This window comes from Vanellus vanellus, assembly GCF_965231255.1.
Source record: "Vanellus vanellus genome assembly, chromosome: 1".
NCBI classification, from domain to species: Eukaryota; Metazoa; Chordata; class Aves; order Charadriiformes; family Charadriidae; genus Vanellus; species Vanellus vanellus.
The window spans coordinates 96,339,347-96,360,090 of NC_138905.1; the positions used below are offsets into that span (position 1 = coordinate 96,339,347).

General features: G+C 35.3%; 1 protein-coding gene across 1 annotated transcript in view; it reads right to left on the reverse strand.

Annotated features, from left to right (window-relative positions):
- The window catches only part of ABI3BP (ABI family member 3 binding protein), a gene marked incomplete at its 5' end in the record, with an annotated part of 170,381 nt that overhangs the window by 91,603 nt on the left and 58,034 nt on the right, over window positions 1–20,744 (reverse strand). The window contains 9 exons of the mRNA XM_082487505.1: window positions 23–91; window positions 1,306–1,380; window positions 1,906–1,971; window positions 5,568–5,642; window positions 6,923–7,003; window positions 12,112–12,189; window positions 14,823–14,918; window positions 15,903–15,965; window positions 17,017–17,068. Coding sequence (XP_082343631.1) covers window positions 23–91; window positions 1,306–1,380; window positions 1,906–1,971; window positions 5,568–5,642; window positions 6,923–7,003; window positions 12,112–12,189; window positions 14,823–14,918; window positions 15,903–15,965; window positions 17,017–17,068 — 655 coding nt within the window. The remainder of the gene's footprint in view (window positions 1–22; window positions 92–1,305; window positions 1,381–1,905; window positions 1,972–5,567; window positions 5,643–6,922; window positions 7,004–12,111; window positions 12,190–14,822; window positions 14,919–15,902; window positions 15,966–17,016; window positions 17,069–20,744) is intronic.

Genomic DNA, 20,744 nt, shown 5'->3' on the forward strand with positions numbered 1-20,744 from the left:
AAATAATATTACTATTATTTACCAGTGTCTGTTATTTCTGAAGCTGTAAAAGTTTGGGGAGTAGAAGTAACATGAAGAAAGTCATGGGAAGCTGTAAAATAAAAACAAAAATCATGCTGTACTGTTTTGAAGTGACAAGAACCATCATGCAAGAGCATCATACTCTTTTATGAGCTGAAGAAACTTCTAGCTAATATTTAACACATTATGTTCTGCAGAAAAGTAGACTCTGAAATGTACAATAAGCAATTAAGTATGACTTGAAAACAATTTCCAAAAATATGCATTAATGCACAGACAAATAATACAACTAATGACCAAACTGTTAGCAGACTCTCACAAAAAGGAGTTGAGCTATAGAGTAAAAAGGAGAAATACAAGGCCACTCAAAAAAGGAGAAGAAATTATGAGTAAAAATTAGTAAACTGGGACTGCATGGAGCTTTTGTCTAGAATCCCAAGGATGAAGAAGGAGGATATCCTGGTGCTGAAACTGGAGAAGGAAAAAGGATGAAAAAACAGGAACTGCACCAAATAAAACATATAAAATGTCTTTTGTTAGACATGAATAGTTGACAGTTACACTCAATCTCCCCTTTAGTGATGGACTCAATTCAAAAATTAATTTCTTCCAAAAACATATGCATCAGGCATTACGCTATTGGCATGCTAATGAAGCGAAATCTTTCCAACTTGCTCTCATCTTACTTTTTTTTTTTTCTTCTTTTGTTTAACTGTCAGTGGCCTCAGGTAAATAAATAGGTCTTACAAACTCATCTATGAAACAAGAGAAACCCATCATAGATATTTTCTAAGGACCAACTAGCCAGTGTCTGAATCTTTATTGATATGTTTTTATAGTCCTCATTTTGAAATCTGGGCACTTAGAATTATGTGTATGTTTATAGAGAAAAGATGAAAGAAGAGCTACATTTTCAAAAGGTGTTGGAATTTCTGCAGTTTCCATTCATTTCTTAGGACTCAGAATACTTCAGCAAATAAGGAAATTCCACTTATGAAACTCAGGTGTGGACAGGCCTGTTTAAATTTAGTATTTACCGTAAGACCGATTTAATTTTAAAGCTAAGAATTACATGCTGTAGCCAAATATGGAAAACCCTTCAAACTACTAGTTCAATATTTCATATAAAATGTCATAAAGAAACCTGCTATTTGACACAGGAATTTCATACCTGCAGTTATTCCTCATTTATGTCAAACTGAACAAACTGTTTAATGAGAGGCACTATGTCTCCTCTAAAAATACCTGACTGTCAAGAGGATTAATCTTATGAGCAATCATTACCAGATCTGGTTGGTTGCACTTCTGGGGTACCAGATGTTTTGGATCCTGAAGAAACAGGCTGAGTTTCCTCAAAAGCTGAAAGAAGAATGTGAGCTTAAAATGCTGAAAGACCTGTGACTTAATGGATTAGCATCAAATAGCTCAGTGAAGGCTGTGCAATTCCAGATGATGCTGATGCAAAGCTAAGCAAGATGGCAGATGGCCAGAAAGTGAGATGTGAGACAACTGTGTCATGACAACAGGAGATGATGGCTTGCAATACAGTCTTCTGGCTTCGAAATTTGAGTTCCACATGCCTGAAAGAATTACATTCCTTACAGGCAAGGAATTTTATCTTATTAAATTTTCTGGGATAAGAGCTGCAGCTATACAAAAAGAAATAAGCTAACGATGAGATATGACAACACTGTCTTTAAGCAGTTTTTAAGCCAGTAACAAGTATGTTTTTCAGCTAGTTACACAGACACAAGAATGGTGAATAAGCAGCTCTCTGTGAGTGTTGGTAGCCAAGATTCTAAAGCAGCTCTTAAAGTTACCATTTGCGGATCTATGTGATGCTAAGACAACGGAAAAAAATCATGGAAATAATCTGCTGATTACCCAACTCCATCTCTCTGGTTTCTGCAGAAGGTACAGATATGGATGTCAAGGCTGGACTCTGAGTAGCTAAGAGCAAACACGAAAAAAAATTTATGACACTGAGACACTCTCCTTGCAAGTGGTACAAAATCTAATTTTAACTGTAAGTAGCAAGTTTTTGTTTGTTTTGAAGGTCTCTTCTTTCTATTAATTTTTACCCCATTCAAACTTTGGCATATATTATCTAATCAGACTGAATCCATATTACTTAAGAGGTTTTTCTTCACAGCAAAGCAGCTACAACCCAAACACAATACATTTGATCTTCACAGCACTCACAGGTCTGTATAAACTAGTTACTATTACATTATGTATAACTATTGTAAAAGGAGGTGTGATGGGAAAAGATAAAAAAAAGGGTAGTACAATGAAGTCAGTGAAATAATCGTCAAAGTTAGTAAACAGCATTTTTTATCTGTTATGCTGTAACGAAGACTATTACAAAGACCTTATGGTTATAACTGAAGTATGGATAACCTGAAATGTGCTTTAATGAAAACAGAGAATCAAGGTGGAATTAGGCATTCTTACCAAAAGGCCATCATGAACGAGTCTTCACCATCTGTAGGTTTTGCACTACTGTCCTGATTCTAAGAAACTGATCCTATTCAACTGAGTGTACAGGCCACTATGTATCATTCTGTCCAGTAAACTTATCTGCACCAGTCACTTATGCCTGTTTAGGTTATAATATATTTGAAAGAGAAAATTTCAATCTGTATTTTTAATTGGTCTTTATCAAGATGAGGTTTTTTGAAAAGCAGTTATACCAGAATTTTAAAATTAAGCTTCTCTGAAAGCTTGAGATTGAGAAAAACACTCAAACAACTAGGTGTAGGGTTAATTTCTAATGTAGGCAATATGAATATAAGCCAAAAAGTGAACAGACTTTTATTTCATATATTGGATCTGCTTTCCCATTTACTTTCAATCCACCTTGTCACATTAAAAACTATGATCCCAGGTTACTCTCCTGATATAGCTGAACTCAGCAGTTGGACCAGATGGTTGTCGTTGGGCCCTTCCAACTGGAACTATTCTATTTCTATTCTATATTTCTAAAGAAGAAAATAATACCAACAAAAGCCATATGATTCGCAGCTTTTGGCAAAAGCTTCCATTCATCTATTTACATCCAGTAAGAACTATGATGCCTCCCAAAGGCATCAGAACATTGAAGGCATGTTAACAAAGCTATCTTTTCAGAAAGGTTTGAATTAAAAATATACCGACCACACAGAAAGTTTAGAAAACAAAGGAGATATCTCCCTCTGGTACAATCGAGATAGGAAAATAAAGAAAAAAAAGTCTTCAGGAGAACTAGGTCACGCACACTTAAACTTCAGAAATTATATTTTGCTTCCTTTGTTGATTTTACGACAGCAGGTGACCAAGGCATACAGAGGCACAGCGCAGAGAAATCCCCTCTGTACGACCCCCCCTCCTCGCTCTCACAGAATATCTCTGACTTCAGCATTGACTTCAAGGGGAGCACAGATGCTCCAGCTGACCCAGTGGCTGGGCCAGCCTCACATAATTAAATCCCACTTTTGCTAAGTGGAACTATTTGGCAGGAATGGAAGACTTGAACGAAACATGTATTTTGCCTCAAGTGTTGTTATTATTTTACCTTTACCACTGAGACATACATAGGATTAGGCTATTGTTTCCCAGCAGAACGCAAAAATACTTCCCATACCTAATAATTTTCAGGTTTTCAGCTACATTTATAGCAAATCTCTCCAATGCTGCCTCTAACTGTATTTAACCAAACTTTTTTCACTACAGTGAAAACAAATATGTATCTCCATCCCCTCAAACATACCTGGAAAAGAGCTGTCAAAAATTGTAGCAAATTAAGAACAAATTGTGAAGATCATTTTCATGTTCTTGAGAATTTGGTTCAAATATGCATTTCAAGAAGTAAGAGCTGTTCCTGGAAATTATTTTAAAATTTGGCAGAGTGCATTAAGTAAACGTATGCTGTCTAAATAAATCAGCACTACTATATGAGAACTTCTTGACTAATGCTTGGTGTAATATAAATCTGTACTGATTCAAGGTCACTCCAGTTAGCTAGTGTAATAGCTGTTTATATAGATAGCAGCAACGAGCATTTGTTTTGGTAGATCGAGATATTTATGGCTAACACAATGACACAGTGTAGAGAAATACAGGCCTGTTACAAAAGCAGAGGTCTTGAGAAAGGGATACACACGATATGGAATAGAAAAGGACAGGCATGCGATGATAATAGATGGGGATCGGGCTTGGCACTGGAGACCCCATGCCATAAACAGCTCAGTGACGGTCAGTTATAAAAACTGCACACCTGGAGCTGGACAAAAATTACTTTAGGAGTAACAAGAAGAACGCAGAAATAGTATCTAACATACACAAATGGCACTATATATGGTAAATTCAGATATAAGGTGTCAGAAGAAAGAAAGAAGGAAGAAAGGAGGAAGAAATCATCAACAGGAACATCATATTCCTCTTAGCACAGCACTCCAGACACTCCTAACTTGCTGAAACATCCCCACTCATCACCAACACAAGCATGAAATCACCAAGCTTAGGACCCAGAAGTGTAGTGGAAGGGTGTGCAAAACACCAGGAAAAGGGGTAGAAACTAAGACATTTGTATGTTACTATTTTAATTACATTACTGCTGTTATTGAGGGATTTTCGGTATGTAAGTACTCTACACATTAATATTCTTTGTTTTACTGTAAGAGTTAAGCCTAGACTAATCATGATTCTTGACTTAGACTGTTAAGATTTCTATTACACTAACAATAAATTATTGGTTTTGTATACATGTATATGCATATACATATATGTAAATACATATGTCTATACATGTCTACATACATGTAAATGTGTATATATAAATCTATAATATAACTAAAAGAAAAAAAAAAGAAAGAAAAGTTGTGTTTCCTCTTTGGCCATAAGATTTTGACCATAGCATTTTGACCCTAACACAGGTAAAACTATTTTGAAAATGTGAGCAGGGCCATACTTTCTCAAACATCAGGCCTTTCCAAAGTGTCCTGAAGTTCATCACCAAACAACAAATGAATCCAGAAATAAGCAAACACTTATGAATATTTAAACCACAACAACATCTACAAATTATGGCAGTATTTTAACCAAACATACAAGTATTTGGCAAACTACATGAAAACCCACAGAACTGATGTTGGCTGGAATAGTACTCCCAACTGTGAAATACAGTCAGCCTCAGAAGTTTATGGGGTACTTCCAAGAAAATTAGAAAAATAAGAGTACAGATTATAGCTCAGTATAAATTGCCTTCAGCATTCTATAGATAAAAGTTATCCCATATATCCTCAAGAGTGTTTGTTTGTTTGTTTGTTTGTTTTTTAAAAAGAAACACTAGTTTGGAGCATCCTGTCACGACAATAAAGCAAAACCACCCTTAGAATGAAAGAAGACATTTGCAAATTTTGTGAAGAAAAAGCTAATGGCTACCATATTTTACGTACAGAATGATATTATTGCAGCTGAAGCATTGAAACCTACCAGTCACAGAAACAACAAAAGAATTAGATAAGGTTCCACGGTAGTTTACTCAAATTTACAAAGAAAGTAATTACCAAGTTCTGTCAATGGACTTTTTGGAGCATCAGAGATTCTGGATCCAGAAGGAAGTGGCTGTATTTCATTAGAAGCTATGATAAAAGAAATAATTAAGGCTTTACTTGATTAAGAATATTACAAGACAGTATGGAACTATATTTCAGCTTATAAACCACTCGCTCCTGAAACCAATGATATTTAATAAAAAAAAAACGTAGTTCCAACCTAGAAAAAAACAACAAAACTTTGTCACTTAAAAAGGTGCGTGGAATATGAATGAAATCACCTTTTCCCTAATTGTAATATAAAGATCCGTCAGTCACAGGAATTTGATAATGAACATCCATCAGTAACTGTGAGCACCTAGCTTGAAATCAAGCAGTGACACGTCTTGAATAAATTTCATATTTTAATCTTTAAACGCAAGGCAAAAAACAAGCAAGGTTGATTATGCTAAAAAAAAATATTGAAAGTTGGAATGAAAATTAGATTGACTGTTGGTTAGCTTCAGTGAATTCTGGAAATCTGCTTGCAACTGTAAATTAAAAAGGACAAAAGAGAGTATGACGTTAACACGAATCAATAGGATTATGTAAAAATATGTTTATTGAGAAGCATTAGCAGTCGTCTTCATGGGAGGATCTGTATTTCAGTCCTACAAATGCTGATGATCTTTTGTTTACAAAAAAATATTAAAAAAATACAACCTCAAGTTTAAATTTGTGTTCATAATTTGCATGGTTTGGGGATTAAAATACAAGCAACAAAATCAGCATTGGAGAATTTAGAATTCTGAATGCAAGAAGTAAGTAGATGCTGTTCCAAATCACAAAACTAACAATACTACTACTTAGATCAGAAATCTCTCACTCTGAGACATCTCTATGAAAAAATCAGTAGAGCTCTTTTTTCCTCCAGGACAAATACAATTATATCATATCACATGCAATATAAAATTTTCCTTTTACATCACTGTTGGTGCTACCCAAATCACCTGTCATCAGAAGAAAATCAAGGAGGCAATTATTTCAATTCTGCCACTGAGGTTAATTTTACTAATGGAAATTTTATGTGATGTCAATCATGCAGATCACAGAGAAAACATTACTTTGAAAAATAAAATTGAATCACCCAGTCAAATCCGCTAGCAATAATTGTATGTATAACAGCCACAGTTCAGCTAGAGCTATATGCATCCTGCATCATGTTTCATGTATGAGTCGCTGGGAGGACAACAGGAAGAAGAAAATTTTAATTAGGACTTCCTCTGGAATCAATACAAAAGGGATGCAGCAAGAAGTAGAAAAATTCTGCTGGAAGTGAAAAAAGCATTTAATGTACAAAGAAGGTAAAAAGCAGCAAAATTAGTTACCCGGTATGTTTTGAGTTTGTACCAATTCGGGTTTAGGCGTTGACTTAAATTCCTCAGGTCCATGTTTTTTCTCAGCCTGAGCTAGAAGAAAGAAGCTTTATTTAATTTAGAATCCCTCTGAGATTTTATTTATCTACTGACCAAAGCCCACTGCTTTTCTTACCGCCATATTATGCTGCCTAATTAGAAAAACTTCTGCAGCAGCTCAACTCCTTTCATGATTAATATCTATTTTTGTTTTCAGATGTGAAGTCTATATGACATTTTCAATTTGTTTTGTCGCAGTTTTACATAAGCAAAGGAAACTAAAAGTCAAAGAGCAAAGCTAAACTGTTCTTCTGTTAAAGCCTCCCAAATTCATTATGTTGTAAACGATCCATTACAACACGAAGTGTATTTACAAATATTTTCCCTGCTATTCTGTTTTTTTAATCCTTCTGATACAAAAATCATGAAAAGAAAAAAGATTCTTTCATTCTTCTAGTAATAATATAATAGGCTTTTGACTTTTATTCATTCTTCTAATTCTACATCTTCAGAGTAAAGCATGGGCAGTTTATTAAACAGCCTTTAAATGTTCCTAAACTGAATTGCTGACCATATTTTAATAAACTAGTGCATAATTATACTCTTCCAGCTGTTTCACATACCATTTAATTCCTATGGTATGTAAGTCAAGACCACCTTTTTCCTCTCCATCTTGCTGGAGGTTCCATAGTGTTTAGTCATACCATACACACAACTGGTAACCTCATATTATAAAATAACAAATCTTATTGATATGGAACACAGGATGGTAAGGTCTCAGCCTTGAATGTCATAAGAGCATTAATTCCTTCCACAGAGCAAACTGCATAGTATTTAGCACGTATTGGTATTTAGAGGAGATCTTTAATGTTGGTGTTCAGCATCAATATAGCACTAAGTTTTAGTATTCATTCTGTTTAAGAAAAGTTGAGTTTCTTTTTGAGATACAATAGAAGAGAGTTACATTTGTTATTCCAGCATGCTCTCCATGCTTTTTTGACAATCTTCTGAGCATGCTTCAAGCAAGAACTGATCATGGAGGTTTATAAGCTTCTTATTTCATTTCCCAATGAAAACATGCTGGTTTCCAGATTCTAAATAGTTACGTAGATGCTACTACAGTTAAAACCATTATACTATATTTTCACCTCAGAAGTACTTCAAAAGCTAACATTTCTTATTGATGAAATGTAATAATGAAAAAAAAACCAACCACCAAAAAAACCCCAAACCAACAAACCCACCAAAAGCAAATACAGAAATTTAGAACTCATTATGCTTTAGGTTGTTTTAGAGGTCAGATGGTTTACAATTACATGAAGCATGTCTCTTGTCAGCTATGTTAGCTGAGCAAGCTGAACAAGAAAAAGCATGCCTAGAACTGGGACAAAAGAAACCAGGCTCTCCTCTGTTTTGCACAGAACATTGTAGGAATGACATGTTCCTCTCTTCTGCCACAAAAGGAATTCAGATATTCTGATGGAAGCAATAATCTCACCCCTCCTCATACCCAACAAGGGGAGGCCTTCAGGGGCCAGAAGGGCAGGAGTAACAGAACTTGGGAAACATGACAACAAAGGAGTTATTCCTACTAAACATTAACCCTAGTTTGGATTCACAGGTGGTACTTTTCATTTCAAGCCTATTCTCTATTTCACAAACCTACTTTGTGAGATTTCTGGTACAATCTCTTACATAAAGAAATAACTTGCTCTTTTTTTAAACACTAGTTCTTCCATGTTCTAGACAAACGTGCTGATATTTCTAACTGTTGGTTAGCTCCAGTTTCCCTGGGAAGTTAATAAAAAGGCTCACACTTGATTCAACTGAGAGAAAAACATGGGGTGGGAACTTGAGGTGTACCAGACAGCATTTTAAAGACTGAAGGAAAAAAAAGGCATTATGAATTTGTGCAGTTGTTTTAAGAATAAATTAGTCCTAAGTGGAAAATATTGTAACAAGCCTGGCAAAAACAAAGCATGAAAGAACTTACTAACCAGTGTTTCCATGGAAGTGCATGCCAAGGGAGGGGAGGCCTGAAATTAAGAAAATGATGGGATGCCTGCCTGACAAATACACCAAAAAAAGTTACTGGACTGCGTCACATCACAGAACACACCCTTTGACAAAGACTCAGTGGAATACAAGAGCGGCCCAGCTCATGGAGCCTTTCAGATAGTCCGCTTGCTGAAATATTTCAAGCTCCTTTCTTCCCTTCTTGCATGACTGATGACACAACGGCTGCTACAGCACACGGCTCCTTTTAAATCAGGGATCTGTTGCCACTTTTGGCACCGGTCCTTAAAACTTTCACAGCAAATAATTACTATGCCTTACTCAAAGAATCCAGCATGATCTTCAAATAGGGAAGTCTGAACGAAATATAATGAAGTAGATCTTACTGCTAAACTCAATTAATTGTCCCTATATGTTACACTGTCTCTCAAATGCAAAAGGCCGGTGCTCAGATATCTCGCTTAAGTTACTTGTGAAAGTCTGGCTCAGACGCTGAAGCATTCAAGTTATTTTTGCAAATGCAATGGCCAGACAGAAATTACACTCAAAGTATTTTTTTCTTTTAAAGGATTCACTTTCATTTCCCTGTTTCCTGTCACTCTCTACTTTTTTTCTCTTTAACTGAAATACTGTAACCACAATGAATACATTCTTTAATGTAAATAGTGTGACATACTCTAACATGAGACATTGGTGCTGCGATCAACAAAGAATGACTGAAAGGAATGTTCACCACAGAAAAAGAGACATGGAAGCCAAACCACAGAGGAAGCATGAAGTGGAAGTTGAAAATTATTCTAAATATTTCAGTAAATAACTAATGGTGTGATAGCAGTGAGAATGTGTTTAGTTGTAACAAATGGTTATATTTCATTTGTCACTAAAAAGTCAGTACTTGACAATTATTATAATCTATAGTGAAACACACTGTACAATTTCATAAACATAATTCTGTGCTATGTCTAGAGATGATGATGTTTATGGTTAGAATTAATTTATGCCAGGTACCTAAACATAATTACAGAACACAAAGGAAAAGAAACTGAATGGACTGATTCTCTACTCCCCAGGTGATATATCAATTCTGGTGTCAGATTTCATGCAGTTTACCTCATTAACCAGTGAATTCCACCACAAGGAATGATGCATTTTCATTAGTTGAAGCACGCCTGAGGATTAAGATTTTGCAGGAGACCCAGAGAACTAGGATTTTGTAGGAGAGCCGATTACATAAATTTATGCTTTCAGTTCTCACTTTCACAAAATCACAAAGTTCTATAAAATATAATTGTAAATTATTTGTTCTGCAGTTATTGAGACAAAGTAAATAATTTAGTAAAATAATTGCAGTATTTAAGTTCACAAGAGACCTCGAACTGTAAACCACAAAAAAAAAGTAAAAAAAAAAGTATTCTTTTACAGTTTTTTAAAAAGTATCCACAATTTTCCAATTAAAAGCAAGCTGTTTATTACACATTTGCCAAAGTTGTGAAGTTCAGATAATCAACTCCTGTGGAGGAGCATCTTTGTTTTCCTCTTCATATGAAAGTTTTGAAGAAAGGAATTGATGGTTAAAACTAGAATTTGGCAAATACACTTATCTATCAAGTGGAAAATAAAATTCTGCAAACTTTTTCAGAGAAAAAAAAGATGGATTGTTTAATCTAAAAGACGGTTGTCAATTGTTACATGATTTATCTGCATTACCTTATCCTACATCTCTTTTCTATCCTGCAGATTTGTTGGGAGGGTTTTTTTAATTCGTTTGTTTGTTTTAAATAAAGACTGTGTTTGTCTGATGATGTAAAGTATGGTATCTTTGATATACTTGAGGAATAAAATAAACACAATCATATTTAAGGGCAGTATCTGTGTGAATCATGTGATGTCAAAGGAATAATGTGCTACATCATTTCAGCCAGCCAGGAAATACTTTACTGATGGAATAGAGTAATGCCAGCACCAGTACATAAAATGACTAAATTAAACCAAAGCGAACCTTCATTGTATTGCTTCCTCAAATTCTTTTTTCATTTTAAACTCTTGCCACCATTCAAGCCTTTCTCCCCTTTCAGCAAAGAAGTTGGCAGAAGCCAGCTATTGTCTCTAATGACAGCAGAATCAAGACTTCTGTCTCGGTTATAGGATAAAAGCCAGACTACAGAAAATGAAGATGCACATGTCTACTTAAACAATTCTGAAATGCGGGTCAATAAAGTGGGTGAAAAGTTACTCTTCATAATTTTACTCTGAACAATTTAGTCCTCTCAAATCTTTTTGCGTTCGGATTGTAAATGTTACAATACAGGGCTATACCTGTTGTACAACTTGATAAAGTGGTCTATTTATGTTACGCTAACTTGTTTCCTAAGCAAATGGAGGCAGTAAATCTTGCAAGTTTTAAAATTTCACTTTATGTTTTTCAACAGTTTAAGAAATCAGCATCTGAGTATGCCCTTTTAAATAAGCGATATTTTTTCAGCCACAAGTAGGTGATGAAAAACTTCAGCCTTCCAAATATACAAGTTAACACACGTTTCACAGACACATAACCTTGAATATGAATCTAGGATCAAATTTTATATTCCTTTCCCATGTGTATGAACAACTCCCATTTACTTTAATAGGACCAGTAAGTCTGTAGAGAGGGTGTGGTCAAGATAAACGTGTTCAAAACTGAAGTTAAATGAAACATCATGCTGCCATCCTCTGCAGCTCTGAAATGGAGCTTGTTACTGTGACTGTTCCATATTAATGTCATACATGCATTTTGCACAATCATGCTCTTATCCCTAATTTTCTTCTTCATATATTTCGTGAAATTTGGAAGTTCAAGGTGCCTCACAAAACAACTCTTGTTTTCCCTGTTTTCACAATTTCAAGGTATCCAGGACTCCACAAAGACATGGTTCTAATTCTAAGTGCTTTTATAAACCTAACAATGATAGCATCTGGAACTTTCCTCCAAAATTAGATTTAGATTTTTATCCTCATCTACCATTCACGGCTACTAATTCAGCTACATTATCCTTTTTCCAACTACTGCATTTAACTGGAGATTAAGAAACACAAAGATTAATTTAATTTTAGTTCATATATTTGGCAAAGATATTCCACAATATTTCTAAAAATAGAATTTTCATTACCTGGGAGGGACTCTGGGGAGATTTCCTGAACTTCTGGTGTTTTGGATTCAGCAGGCCATACTCGAGTTTCATTCTTAGCTACAGGGACAAAGACATTAGAGAGTAATTGCAAAACTGTCTTTGCTCTGTGCTACTACAGATTTATTTCTGTCCCACTTCAGTTTGCCAAAGTAAACCAACATGGATAACCGTGGAAAGCTGACTACCTTTAGGAATCAATGAACTTCCACTGCACAATCAGTACAAGCACCTATCTAGCTATGTTAAACACATGCACTTTTGGTATTGTTTTGTCCAGTAAAAAATTCTTTTAAAATAAAATTTACAGCAAGGAATTGAATGCCTTATGAATCATTACTTTCACAGTGCAAAATAGTTTTCAGGGTTTTTCATTTGTCTAGCATTTGAGCATTAACAGCAAAAATGCTTTTCAAAATTCAGAGATGTAATATAGTTCTAAGCGTTATACAAGACTAGTCTAATAAATTTTCAAATACAGTGGAATTGTCACACTAGTCATGTCCTTATTTTCCTTTACATTACTTCTAACAATTACAGTGGTGTGACAATAGCCTTCTATTCAAACCAAGATATTCCAGCAGCGGATATAGGGAAAATTAATTAATTTGGACTTGAATAAGACAGCTGTTGCTTTTTTTCCACTGAGGACTAAGGCAATATATTTTATCTTTTTTTTCTGGATTACTACTTTTTTAAAAAAAAAAAAAAACAAACAGTAAGTTTTTTATTAAACAGAAAAAATACTTTGAGAATTCAATAAATATGGTATTCTGTGACGCGTTATTCTGACTATTCTACGTAATACAGAATTACAATAGTTGCAGTAGGTCAGCAAATCATAATTAGTCATAACTTCACACACAGCATAAGCCTTATTGCATTTTTTTGTAGACATACATGATTCTCAGGTATCAGTGAAGGACATCTGTATAGATTTGGCCAATATGTCTTTTTGTCAATTATTTTATACATTTAATTTTTTTCTCAGAGTATTTTTGCTTTGCAAGCAATGACTCTTCCCTATTTTACACTCCTTTGAAATCCAGTAGTCCCTTGAGTATACACCCATGTACTTCATGTTCTCTGGTAAGGAGCACAGAGTAAACAGAAGAGAACAAAACATCATTTGTCTGCCCCTGGTTACTTTCACACAAGTGTTTGTGTAGCCTGCCATAAAAAGTGGCTCCAAACTGGCATCACATCAGCTGTTTTAGGCATATCACTGCATTTAAATTTAGAAGTCCAAGTTCAATACTCAGCCAACTGAGGAAGCTAGACATCTCTAGGACAACTGAAGCCACCTTTGTCTTTTGCCCCGTCTTTTGCTTATAGTCACATTCTGCCATTTTTACTGCGCACACTACTAAACCTTATGTCCTATCTGAAAATACAACATTGTTTTCCTGCAGAAAGATATGATTTTACTGGTAGAAAATGAAAACAAATATAAAAGTTCTAGATACTGTAGTCCAAAACAAATATTGGAGGTCTTAAAATATGGTTTACTAAAAGTAAGGGGTATGAAAAAGGGGTTTGTCAAAATATGATCTACTGAGTTTTAATGGTACCTTTGTTACCTGCACATCATATACATGTTAAAACCAAGCTAGTAATGATAAACACCTTGTTTTCTACACTTGCTGTTCCAATAAATTATTAGTAATCAAGTTAACAATGTGATTGATTTTATCATCATGATTGAAAACCAGTAACACTCTGCAATGTAAATAGTGCAATTAAGTTTTTCCACTTGGCTTAAATTTTCAGTAGCCACAGATGATGCTAACAATATTTGTCTGTCAGATGCTGGTAAATACTTCCAGATACTAATCTTTAAGAAACTTCAAACATATTCTTACTCAAACACATTCAACTATTATTCTACTGTGTAGCTTTACCCTTATGCGTACACAATATCTTAACAGGAACAAGCACTGCTGTTTTCTCACTGCAAAGCAAGTCACTCTGAGAATATGCCATGGCCAGCAATGGAACAACAGAGTAAATTAAACAAAGCAAAAAAGCAAGGAAAAAAAGCTGACCTAGTTGTTCAGAGTTCACATTAAGTATTAAGACTAGCCAAGCCAAAAGCCATCATCTCCAGAATTCTACTCAAGGGATCTGTGAAAGATGCACTGGGGGCGTTATTATGGTTTTTAAAGATAGCTGTATTTCCCACAATTATGTTATTAGCAGATGATATGATATTTCCATTTATTTAATTACAAATAATAACGAGAATGCCTTCGTGAAACAATTTCTCACATATACTCAAGCCAGAACTCATATAATTAAAATTCACTGAAAATTTGGTCTTTTAAATGGACACACTAATTTCCATTTTTTAGACATATATTGAAAGGTATAACCTATGAAAAAAATAAGTTACATTGTAAAACAAAACCTCTAAGACCATAAACATGACTGGTTTCCCTTCTTTCCCCTATGGATCAAAGCTACTGCATATTCTTTTAAATAGCTGCAAAATACCTTAAAAAACTGTCCAGATGTTTTAAATTAAATGAATTTCTGTGAATCCTTATAAGCCCATGCTAATCATTAATTAAACAAATAGAAAAAAAGAAGGTGAGACAGGAAACAAAGACACTTCTGCCAGCATACATGATCTCACATCACTGTGCTTCTGATACTGCTCACAAACAATACAAGCTTAGTTCATTTCTGCTTACCCATTTTTTTCCTGGATGCTTGAGGTATGTCATCTATCGTCAGGAAAGGAGGAAGTTTCTGCTGCGTTTCATTGAGACCTGGAACAATAAGGTGCACTACACAGAAAGATGTGTGCCATTAATACCAGAAGAGATGAAAAATATGCAGTCTGCCCTCTGAGATGTCAGTGACTACTACTGAACCATTGGGAATAACTTCTATTCAGTAATGATCACTACCATTTGGTGCTATTTCCCTTTTACACCACTCACTACATTACCACCATTTCATGATTAATCAGAACTGAAAACAATTCAATACTGGAGCATATAACCCTGCAGTACTGCACTGTCACAGATGCTGGGATATGCTGTCTGGTAAGCCAAGAAGACTCAACACCAAATGTGGTTAGTAAGTATCTGTTTGATTCACGTCAATACATTAAAACTCACACAAAGCAAACTTAAGCCAAAGTTGTGTAGTTATATGAAGTATTTCCATATATATAAAGGACTAAACGCCTTCCTGAACCCAGGAATAAATTGGTGACATGGTGCATGATGCAGTGAGCCTTTTCTGTCTTATTTCAGGCAGACCGGTAGTTCACCACCCTAAGCACTATAGGATACATAGGTCAAACAAGAACAGAAAGCATGAAACTGAATGGCTTGAGGGAAACAGTGATGCCCCAAGATCTAACATCAAGATCTAATTGCAAGGAGGGTTATAATATATGTCACTATAGCCTAACATACCAGTACGGGTTTGTGTCTGTAGATGGTATGTTACCATTCTACCTTAATAAAAGCAAAAAGAACAACCCTTGATCTCAGAAGTATGAAAGAACTTCTTGGCTTAAACAGTGACAGTATCTTCTTTGAAATACTAAGACAACAAAATGATTCTATTTCTCTTAGGCTACATCATACTTGAACCACCTGTACCACCATGAAATATAACAAATACTGTCTGAGGCATCTGCAAAATACCCTTTGATATGCAAGGAAAGAACTATCAAGATCAAGAAAATCAGAAGTATTTACACAGTTCTAATTTTCAGCCAAAGATGCGGGAAAAAAATAAAAATATCTTCTAGTCACCTAATATTGCTCCTGGCAGAGAAGAACTGTCTGAAGTTTTCGACTGTGTCCGATTTTGAATAACTGTGGAGACAACACAAGGGTATTAGAAAATAATTAAAAAAAAAAAAACCAAAACATCAACAAGAAACAAACCCACACCTGAGACAGCCCTCAGCATTCTGAAAACTTTTCCTCAACTTAATACTTGGAAATGAGGACACCATCCTAATCTTTCTGCATTTGCATTCAGTTTAAGAGACTGCAATCTGTGTTTCCTTTACATCATCTCTTAACTGTGCATCTCTTCTTTCCCCCAGCATATGTTTTATATCCTTGGTGAAAAATGACATTCTACACTTACTTTAATATAGGGCCAGCTCCAGGCTATCCCATTACCCTGCAAGGTGCATGTGAAGTAAATGCCAGTACTGTCATATTTTAATGGCAATTACCATAATTTGCTTTCACACCAGCCTCCAGTCTACTCCTGTCCCTGAACTGTGAACTACCTCCAAAGACAATCTGCTTGATTTTGTTACTTAAAATTATTCACAATACAATTTCTATTAGCAAGTGTTAATCTGCAGCTCATTTTCTATCAGCTATCTTTAAGTAGTTAATTTTCAAAGATTACACAACTACACTACCTCTTACTACTAGAGAGAAACAGGCATTTCTAAAGGGTTTAAGTCTACTGTATATATTTCCCTCCACTGACCAAGGAAGGAAGAAGAGGGGAGTCTAAGTCAATGATTTAGCTGAAGACACCCACAAAAAAGTCTGGTAGTATGAATCATATCCATATTGCTGCCCTTCATGCCTGAAGTTATGCACAGCTGTGAGATCAGCATACCCGGACAATCCAGTTGAAAGAGAAAAAGAATGGATACTAGTAGAAATCAGAACTGACTGGTATCCATTTAATGACTCAACTGAGTCACTGTTTTTAATGCAATGTAATAGCTCATTTTATTAACACAGGTAGGTAACAATAGTACTTGTAATTAAAAGATATGATTGTAAGGTTCCACCTATTCTAAAAGGAAACTTTCATGACAGTCACGAGTCAGATTTTTTTTTTTCATTTTAAGTTACTCTTGCAGACTATAAGAATCAATTTAAAAATATTTACCTTGTTTGATTATTGTGACAGGGACCAACTTCTTATTATCACGCAGTGTAAGCTGAGGAAGAGAGAGGGAAAAAAAAGAGCCTTGGGATAACTGCCATAATAGTAATTGAACTTTCTTAGAAACAAAAATAGAGGGCTCTAATCCAATACTGCTCCTGCCCCAAGTTAACACTGGCTGTGGCTCTGGCCCTAGTCACTGAAGGTTATGCTGTCGCTTGAATCCCCATGGACTAGTATAATAATTTGATCAAAATAGCATTTTGATCTCATTTTTTCAGTTTGAGCTGTTTTGTTTCATAAAAAACACAGTATTTGACAGCTTAGGAATCATCAATCCTCTTTTCTTTTAAGAATCTCTTGAGTACTCACTGGGGAGTAGTCCAGAAAGCTACGAAAAACTGGAATTTAACTACAATAAAACATCTGAAATATATGCAGTTACAAATTTGGTCACAGGATACAATTATATTCTCAGGAATAGTATATTTAGAACACAAACTATTCCAGAACCAGGAGTACATTTGTAAACCAGCAGCAGTCTTGAGTGCATAGTCTGCTTAAAGTAGATTAACTCAGAGTAATTTTATTTGGTTAAATTTTTTCCAGATTATAATTGACCAGCCACCCATGTTTTTCTCACATTTTTATGCTAAATACTTGGACTTTTCTGCTGTTCACTTGTCTTTGACCCAAATTGCTTTTAGCCTAAGTATGAATCTTTTCTAGCATTTTGATACCACAAAAATAAGGATCACGCTAATGGAGCCCAAATATGTTAAAAGGAAGAAAATAGCTGATCCCAAAGATTATAAATCAGTATTCACTACCATACATGGGTACTAGGAACAACTTCTGAAATCTTAATAATATACTAAGGTGAAGAAAGGAGGAAGACTATAATGCCAACAATATAAAAATGCTAAATACATTAGAAGTGGATTTTTTTCCAGGTATATCTGAGTTACAAGAAAGAAAATAACTCAATTACTTCTCTGCATTAATGTACACCGCTAAAGTCAGAATCAGTTAATGTTCATTTTGCACTTCATGATATCTGGTCCACTTCATGTGAAAGACTACTTGCATGAAAATTCAGAATTTGATGACAAAGATTTAGTTATTTACCTGAGGATAACTATTTTTGCTCTATTTTCAATATTAAAAAAAAGCTTTAAAAGCAATGGTTGGTACACATAAAACACATGGCAAAGTCTAAGAAGCTGGAAGAAGGCAAATCTCAACAAATAAGATGTCCCTTTCCTCAGAGAAATGGATGGAGACTGCTTATTCTATGAAAGCCATTACTTTTTGCTACCTAATAACAGTTTTAGATTGGCATGAACATTGTTTGAAATTAAGTGGAGGTTTCCATCATTGTCATTAATGAAGGACACAAAATAATCTTCCTTTTTCTACTTCTTACTATTTTTCCTTTATTATTAACAATGTTTGCCTTTTTATTTTGCCTTCTAGTGAAAAAATTGTGTTGCAGATGATCAGCTTTTGGACTAACCCTGCTACTCATGTGACTAACAAGTGGGATGAAATTAATTTATTAGAAAATGGTGTTGATTTTCTTGTATTTCTCATCAGGAGACCAACAATCAAAGAAACAGTTCTCAAGTTGTAGTGAGCACTTGTGTAACCACAGTGTATAACTTCTCATCATAGTTGTTATCAGTCCTTTTACTAGTAAAAGATTCTTAAAGTAAAAGATTCTTAAAGTAAAAGATTGACAAGAGCATCCTTTTTTTTTGTCGAATAATAATGGGTGACTGTAATGACAGCAATATGAAAATGCTAAATATATTAAAATACATTCAAAATTTAGTTTCTCACTTAAGAACAAATCATTGATACGACGTCTGTGTTCTACAGATGCTGTAATTATACTGCTCACCTGCAAGAATCTGCAAGTGCTGCACTTGAAATTTACCACTGTGCTGTCAATCCTCTCTTTCTCAGTCTCCAAAAAGTGACTACTTTAGATATTTCTATGTCTAATAAAATTTACTACTTGGACAAACTATTTCAGAAAAATCAACATATAATCTGTAGGAATGGGACTATTAACTGTATTTTCCAGACACAGAATATCAAGCATAAAGGTATTAGGAACATTAGCTATTAAAATGACTATGGCATCTCCATGAACAAAGGAAGATGGCAAATAAGGTGTTTCTTAATTTCAGAGGAAAAAGAGAGATGTAAGTTATACTGTAATTTGGGCATCTTAACTTCTGACCATATACCTATGGCATATTGCATAAAGGACTGCAGTTCTCAGACATTCTGTAAAACGGCCTATGGCAACATTACTTTAAGAGACACTAGTTCTTTTTGCCTCTCTTATATTTCAGTACTCAAAAAAGCCACAAATAACTGGCATACATGTAAGAGACTCCTCAAGGAAGCATTACGGTCAACCTGGATTGGAATAGTAGGCATGTTTTCTTCCAGAGTTTAACAAATGGTAGAGCTAAAAGTCCTGCTTTTTGGCTGGAAAGTGAATAGACTCAGAATACCAGGTTGGAAGGGACCTCAAGGATCATCTGGTCCAACCTTTCTTGGCAAAAGCATGGTCATGACAATATGGTCCAGCACCCTGTCCAGCTGAATCTTAAAAGTGTCCAGTGTTGGGGAATCCACCACTTCCCTGGGGAGATTATTCGAACAGCTGATTGTTTTAATCATGAAAAATTTTCCTTTTGTGTCCAATCGGATTCTTGGACTAACTTGTACCCACTACCCCTCGTGTTTTTTCCATGTGACTCCTTGTAAAAAGGGAGTCTCCATCTTTGTAGCCACCCAAAATCGAGTAGGACCCCACCTTTCAGACTGACATTATGAAATTATAGGAACCTAAACAGACAGAAGAGGAAATAGATTTCTACTGCATCCTCTCCACCCTACCACCACCCATTGTTTATGAAGGAAAAAAGAATGCCCATCCCTAGACCTCTCCTTTTCTTCCCCTCTCTCATTAGTTGTAGCTGACACAGTCCCAGGAGCTTAGTCAAACTTAAAGGACGAACCTTCCAAAAACAACACAAGCTGATACGTGACCGATGTTGAAATGGCAGAATGACTAGTTGTATCGGTAATGTTGCTTTAATAAACAGCTTTTTAAAATGTCTCCTTACAAAGAGTTAGAACCATACTGATATGAGCCAGTTGTGTCTTTGGAGCAAAATAAAGCATAAACAAAGCTTGGCCTAAATAACACTCATTTTGGCTTTGCACTGATGATGCGATTGCACCACTGAAAAACACCCCACCTAACACTGTGGAAACCGAAGTAATAATGTAAACTTAAGAGCTGGCCACCATCTGCTTCCAAGGCTTAGTTTTATGGCTTTTTGCACCACTAAAGTGAGAATGATAAGAGAATTTTTAGAATAGTCTACGGAATGTTTTCATGATATTTCTGTGGCGGCTGATAATGCAGTACTGCTCTGGAGCTAAGCCCTGTGAAGCTGACTAAAAAGACTAGATGTTGGCTCCACTCCTCCTTTCATACTTAATATGTGCAAATATTTGGAAAACTGTTTTAGCTCACTTTCACAGGACTTCTCTTGCATAAATAGAATCCCTACTTCCACAGAAGCAGCATAACAGAGTCATGGTCCAGGCACAGAGGGTTTGCTAAGACGAAGAAAGGAACTCAGCTTGCACTCCAGATGTCAGAATGAATTACTTGGTCTTCGGCTGTCACATGTAACTTTAAA